Genomic DNA, 7,200 nt, shown 5'->3' with positions numbered 1-7,200 from the left:
GTCTGTAGAAGATAACGTGCTTAATAATTATGCACACCTGAATATAAGGCGTTTTTCACTTCCAGCCTTCATGAACAATAATATATAGATTATAAGTGATTAAATACAAGATTAATAGTAGTTATAATTATTGGTAAAATGTGCTTGGAAAAAATATAATCAGAATATCAAGGTGAGCAAGCTAGTGAAACATTGCATGCGCAAAAGAGAAGGTCTGCACACATCCAAAACCGTATTTTAAATGCAAAATTGATTTCCGTGCGCTCGAAAGACTTTTTTCTTTGCGAAACGTACATTTTCTCCACAAACTCAGATCGCGCTTTTGTGCGCTCAAAATATGACCTTTCACGCGCAGAATTGTGGCAGAAATGTAAGCCCATACAATATACTTTTTCCGTGAAGCACAAAAGGAGGATTCTGAAGATTCTGGTAAACAACATGAGTAAATAAAGTTAGAATTTTTCGGTCAGCTATGCATTTAACTTTATCTTAAAACTTCTTATTACAAATAATATTTTAATTAAGCAATAAAGTACTAGAGGCTGTGTTATATCGCTTTGTGTCGTGCATTACAACGCCCTCAGCCATGACTATAGACCTTATGCGTCAGAGAAACAAGTGCAGCCATCTTTGGAGTACCGTGACTGAGGTCTGGCGCTGATGACGTAACATCCAGGTAGACACGCCCACAGCGGGTGATGATTGGTCGATCGACAGGCTCAAATCTGATTGGCTAAAGAGTACAAGTGTCCCACGTTTATAGAGTTCGTTGCCAGGAAATTCTCAAACATACACACACAGATCCGAGGCGATTCACAGTCCATGACAAACTCGTGAATTTTAAATATTCAAAATGTTTGTACACAGTTGTACATCTGTGAATTGTTTTGCATTTGTGGAACGTATTTTATGAATGTATATTCTTATTTTGTGCACATGAATTGGTTTTTGTGAATATATATATTTTTCATGCACCTGAATTGAGTTTCATGCATGTGAATTGGGATATGCGTGAATTATTTTTCGTGAATTATTATTGAGTCTAATCTACTTCCATACAGCAGGGGTCACGCATACTTTTAATTATTTTTTTTATTTTTTTTTGTGAAATTCATAATACATGACAGTATTGATTGATTAGTTGATTTTATAAAATGTATTAACTAATATCTACACTTTGCATAAAACATTTTAATCTTATTAAAAGCATGTTTGTACATATTGGTATAATTTACTGTGGCATCTCTAGCTGTTCAAGTTTGAATTATTAGTATTCTACACAACTATGACTCTTTGTCCCTACTGTGCATAGGACAGTGACGTGCTTTCACAGACAGCACGAGAAGATGAAGGCAATCGAGTGATTTGATCATCAGCTTTTTAATTTCGGATTTGTATCATTAATCAGATCAATGATGTATTTTTTATTTTATTTTTACTGAATACATTAAAGCAATCCTTCTCCAAATGCACTTCTTTGTCAAAGCACAGTATAAAGATATTTTTATTTTGCTTTTATTTAACCAAGCAAGTCACTTATAAATAGTCCATATGATATATTACTATAAATCAACAAAACATTTTGCATTACATTAGAAAATGATTGGTATAATAATTTCCTTATACCTTATAGCTATAACCTATAGATAACCTTTTCGGTTTTGAGAATTAAATGACAAGACAAACATAACATTTCAGTACACATCGCATAAGTCAGGTTTTATTGACATTCAACATTAAATCCACCAAAACATGTTGTACAATACTCATCTGATAATTCAGTTAATTATGCAGACAGGCATATGAAATGTTTAAATAGTAGCACCACAGACGCTTCCAAAAACATTACGAATAACATCTACAGCATGGCACTGGTGGTAGCGATGAGGGAGAGAAACTGAAAGAGAGAGAACCGTGTGCTCACACTGCCCAGAACACAATCATCAACACTGCTTTACAAACCCAGTGTATACAGCCATGTGTGATGGTGCTAATTAAAGAGAAGACCTCAGACCACTACAGTAAATTTGGAAAACAATCCTACAGGACACAATGTCTCACTGCTAAACAGTCAACTTACCTGTGCTAGAATTTTTTTTATCTTCAATCACAATCTTGCTGATTTAAGTTAGGTTTAAATAATGCAGCTCTCTCAACCAAAAAACAAGTAATACTTTGCGACCATTTTAAATTAGAAGACAAAAATATTAAATGTGGCAATGTCATTATACTACATTTGAATCCAAAGTGTAAGAATAGCCATAACATTTACTTTCATTCATGTCACTGAATTTGAATTGTAAAAAATAAAAATAATAAAACATTTTAAGTGTCAACTTTCAGAAAATAACTGTAGGCACTGATTACTGAACTCTGGCACTTATACAAGAGAGTTGAGGCAAAATCTTAAAAATCTGAGAAAATTCTCAAGATCTCGAACTGGAATAATCAGGGATGATAGTTTTTGATGCGAGGATACCATTAGCATTCGAACCTTTTCAAAGACCAAAAAATCTACACTCTGAAAGTGGATTACTGACTTCAGCATAACATAACGATAAAAGTTCAATAATTACAAAGCAGGGATTTTGTCTTTGGAATGTTCCAGATACTAGAATTGTATTATGTAAAACAGGGCAAAGAAAAGGCCAGCATCCCCCACGTGTCCTTATTTGTGCTGGCCTCTTGCAAAGTGACATGCAAAATCATAGCTGTTTCTGCACCTGTGTCCGCATATGTTACACTGGAAAGGGTTCTCATAACCATGGCAGCCCATGTGGATGGTGTAGAGGATGTTGTCAGGGAAATATATGTGACAGTGGGGGCAGTGGTGGAGCATCTGGGGGTCCTGTAATGGGGTGGGCGTCCCTGGCTGGCTGTTGGTACCGCTCGGAGTGCTGGTTCTCTCACTGCAGGGTCCAACTCCTGGGCTACAGCCGCTGTGTGCAGCTGGTCTGGGCTCGGGGGTGATGGGAGAAGAAGCTTGAGCCGCACTAACAGAGATGGCAGCAGGTGCTGTCACAGGCTGCTGGATGAGGAACGTGGGTTTTTCGTCAGGTAGAGATTCCGCTCCAGGAGATACCGGTGCACCTTCGGCTTCCGGCGGGATGCTGGCAAGCTGACCGGCCAAAGTCGAAAGCTGGTTCAGCGGGTTGTCCAATACCATGTCTTGCTCCTCTCTGGAGCCACTTCCAATCACTCCACCAGCTTGTGCATCCTTTCCTAGACCGTTATAGGCCACCTGATGGAGGTGGCCGTGAGGAGGGAGATCATGGGAGAAGTCGCCCAAGTGATGCTGCTCTGAACTGGGCTTTTGCAATACCATGGGTGGCGGGCTGAGGTTGATGAGCAGCCGGCGGCCATAACCAAGTGAGTTTCCTCTCTTCTGCAGGACACTGAGCATCTTTCGGTGAGAGAGAGCGGAGCGGGCCCCCTTCATGGGGAGGAGTTTGTGTCTGCGACGCCGGTGATGAGAAAGGTTGCTGCGATCACTGCAGCGGAAGGAGCACAGCTCACACTTGTAAGGTTTCTCGCCTGTGTGAGAGCGCATGTGTGCCTCCAGGTGGCGTTCGTACGCTGAGGCAAAAGGACACAAATGGCATCTATGGGGTTTTTCACCTGGAGAAGGAGATTGAGAACATCTTATGAACTTGGTAACCTGAAGAAAAGAACAAAGAGTATAAATAAGATTTAAGATCAGTTTTCAGTCTAACCTGTGTGGATGCGAATGTGCTCGATCAGCCGTGCAGTGCCTCTGGTGGCATAGTTGCAATAGCGGCACTTGAGTTTACCATCATATGTTCTCTCAAAGCCATCCACCAACATCCCTGAACTATCTTCTAAGGACATGTCCACTGCTGGGTGCTCCAGGCCATTCTGACCAAGTTCTGTAAAGTATGAATAAATAAATAAACAGAAAATAACTAATATTAAGATATGGGACACCTCAAGATATTATGTTGTTCTACTAGAAATTAACCAGTTTTGCATTCAGCAAACTTGAATCAGCAGGCACCATTCATTTATACTGTACACTTTTTTTAAACATTAGAGGCACAAATCCATGTTGTGAAAACTAATAAATATGTTTAATAAACTATTTTATAATGAAAATATGAAATGCTATGATCTAATAAAAACTATTATCTAACATACAATCCTCAAATTCTCAACTCAAATCATGCAATGTTATAATTTTGCCAAATCTGATAAATCTGTTAAATTGATATTTAAAAAAAAACTATATTTATATATTTTTAATCATTATTATTAACTCACTTTAATTACCCAAAACAAAATAACAACATTAGGACCCCACAGCATATTTAGAAAACGTAAATAATTAAATATATAATATAATAAATATAATATTATAATAATACATATAATAAAATAAAAAAGCAAATATTGAATAATTTAAATAATGAAATATTTTGGGAAATTATATATAATCAATAAACACATATATTTAATAATTTATACAATCAATAATTATCAATAACTACAACATTTGGTCTCAAATTACCCAGCAACAACTGACTGTTGGCTTAATTTAGGATTTTAGAATCTGCAACCCTATTACTCATTCTGGCACAGTTTTCATTTGATTTAATTTTAATTATATATATATATATATAAAAAGGAAACAATTGCAAATCTCATAAAATAAACAGGGAGGGGGGATAAGACACGCAGATACTTATAAAGACAGCAGATATTTATAAAAACTGGAATTACTACTAAAGCATAAATGAAGATATGCAGATACATTTTTTTTTACATTTTGACCAGTCAAAAACAACACACAGGAAGGCTCTCTAGGGGTGCCGTCTGTCCAGAGTTGGGGTGCCGTGTAAAAAGTCATTTTTTAATATATTTTTTAATTACTAAAATGTTCAAAAAAGCATATATTATATAATATCCATTTCTGATGTCGCCAATAATTAGAGATGCACCGAAATTTCGGCTGCCGAAAATTAGTTCACCGCTCAGGATTCACTTTCACGTGGTGTGACCTCTGCGTATTATCCCGCTCTATGCGTGTGCGCTCAGCTCAGTCGCTCCACTCGTATACCGTTCATGCGAATCGGAACAGCAAAGTCCACTCAAAAATCAAGCTGACAGGAAACATCGATGTAGTACAGTATTGTTTCTGTCTGCAATAGCCCGACTGTGTTGTAACATGGTGTGGTAAATGGGCAACTCTGGTAACGCTGCCCTCCCATTCATTGATCTGCAAACCGCTATGTTATGCTCACGTGTTCTGATAATAATAGCTTTCTAGGACTAAACATTATTTGGATAATTAGTAAAAAAAAAAAAGAAAAAAAAAAACTAAATATCTTAACCCTACTGTTAGACCTACCTGAAAAATTAAAAATATATTTATTTAATTCGAAGGCCTGTCGTTATTTTTTATTTGTGCTATCATTATTAATTTCTTTATTTGTTCTTATTTTATTACTGACTGCTTACTTGTCATTTTTTATTCAATTCAAAGTTTGAAATCAAGCTATCTTGTGCTACTGCACCAAAATTACCCCACTGTAAAATAAAAAAAACACTGAGTGAGCAAAAATTTGTGAGATAGCTAGTTATAACAGTAATTAAATAATGTTTACATATGTATAAAAGCCTACATTAAAATCGGTCATATAAATTGGTCTCTTCATTAGAAATTATCCTACAGATTGCCACCACTAATGGACAAATTGTTTTTTTATATGTGACATCTATATGCCATTATATTCTGCAGTTCTTCCCTGTTGTACCGAATATCTATACTTTTCAAATGATCATATCGAAGTTAGAAATTCAAATATTGTGACAAAATTAATTTTGTAGGGTGCCACAAGTTTGTTAAAATTTCCAAAGGGTGCCGCGACTAAAAAAAGGTTGGGAAACACTGCTCTAAGTAATACCTCCTTGGAGATCATCACTGTCTTTCGCTCCGATGACAGAGCCAGATATCATGTTGACATGTTGGGTCTGCTGACTCAAGTACTCCTGAAAGTCCTTCACAAAATCCAGAGGTTCTGGCTTCTCCTCGCCCATTGAAAGATCTATCTACACCGTCGTCTTCTGCGGTCTTAAACGGGACCAAACAGGCTGTAAATAAAATTCAACCAGAATATCATACAGATGCAACTGAACGACAAGATACGTAAAAAATAAAATCCTTGTAGCATCAAATAGCAACAAAATAAAACTTTACAAGCAATTCTTAAAGTGCGAATCCTGTCGATTCGTCTACAGTAACATGCATCCACAGGCCAACGGGTGCAGTAAACAACATCTTAAGCTTCTAAGTTATATTGGAACTAGTGACGGTTGTAAGACTAATCAGTTGTATTAGTCTGGCTGTTATCCAGTTGACAAGGTAACAGGCGTTGCTAAGATGGCGAAATAACGTTGTCGTTACTAAGCATTCCCAACCATTACGCTATCATCAAAACAACAATTAACAAGTTACCTTTTCAAGGGCGTCAGAGAAGTTAAAGCCACACTCGGTTGTTCGGATGTTCAGACTGACGACCCGTTCTTTAATGAGATATTAGACAAATCTGGCAGAAAAAAGCTCCATGGTGACGCTGGGCAGCTAAAGTCAGCGAGTTAGCACGACTGATTCAGTTAAAAACAGATATTAAACGAGCTTTACATTTAACCGACAGTTGGATCGACGTATTTGAAACATACTCCGTGTGTCATTTAGGACTGTGTCAACGTCAAACAGAGAGTAAACACCGAATTTTGGTGGGTAAAAATAATGCTCTGCTACATCAAAACAAAAGAAAACGCAGGGGTGAAAGTTCAACCAGGCAGTGCGCCGCTGAAATGATTCCGACTTCGTTGCGATGGTTGAACATGAGCTGTGTCTCATTTAGAAGGCTGCACCCTCCGGAGGTCGCATTCGAAGGCTGCATACGTCATCGAGACTGTCTCATTTCAGAAAAACAAGTAGGACACTCCGAATGCGACCTTCTTTCACAGGAATTCGGAGGATGCACATTTAATGTTCCAGATCATCAAACAAATTTAAATATTAGTCAAAGATAACACAAGTGAACACAACATGCAGTTTTTAAATGAAGGTTTTTATTATTAAGGGAAAACAAAATCCAAAACTACATGGCCCTGTGTGAAAAAGTGTTTGCCCCCTAAACCTAATAACTGGTTGGGCCACCCTTAGCAGCAACAACT

The 7,200-nt window shown here is 37.3% G+C and overlaps 1 protein-coding gene across 2 annotated transcripts; it reads right to left on the bottom strand.

Moving 5' to 3' along the window:
- Positions 1-1,706: 1,706 nt before the first annotated feature.
- On the bottom strand, positions 1,707-6,856 carry ikzf5 (IKAROS family zinc finger 5). Of its 2 annotated transcripts, XM_016269764.1 has the most exons (4): positions 6,473-6,856; positions 5,922-6,108; positions 3,714-3,887; positions 1,707-3,618 (listed from the first exon to the last, which is right to left on the bottom strand). In XM_016269764.1, exons 2-4 carry the CDS (start codon positions 6,052-6,054, stop codon positions 2,669-2,671), a joined length of 1,257 nt encoding a protein of 418 aa, XP_016125250.1. In that variant the 5' UTR covers positions 6,055-6,108; positions 6,473-6,856; the 3' UTR covers positions 1,707-2,668. The 2 variants fall into 2 exon arrangements, with proteins under 2 accessions (XP_016125250.1, XP_016125251.1); XM_016269765.1 differs by lacking the exons at positions 5,922-6,108; positions 6,473-6,856 and having other exon boundaries at positions 1,707-3,658; positions 3,792-3,870.
- Between the last annotated feature and the right edge of the window lie 344 nt (positions 6,857-7,200).

This window comes from Sinocyclocheilus grahami, unplaced genomic scaffold (assembly GCF_001515645.1).
Source record: "Sinocyclocheilus grahami isolate Dianchi unplaced genomic scaffold, SAMN03320097.WGS_v1.1 scaffold54.1, whole genome shotgun sequence".
NCBI lineage: Eukaryota > Metazoa > Chordata > Actinopteri > Cypriniformes > Cyprinidae > Sinocyclocheilus > Sinocyclocheilus grahami.
This window is presented reverse-complemented; position numbering and strand designations above follow the sequence as displayed.

Excerpts from the sequence above, each read along its gene's own strand:
- ikzf5 (XM_016269764.1), bottom strand. The coding sequence starts at position 6,054 with ATGGGCGAGGAGAAGCCAGAACCTCTGGATTTTGTGAAGGACTTTCAG. Across the intron at positions 3,888-5,921 it reads CAGTGATGATCTCCAAGGAG|AACTTGGTCAGAATGGCCTG; the intron begins GTATTACTTAGA and ends CATACTTTACAG. Across the intron at positions 3,619-3,713 it reads GCACATTCGCATCCACACAG|GTGAAAAACCCCATAGATGC; the intron begins GTTAGACTGAAA and ends CTCCTTCTCCAG.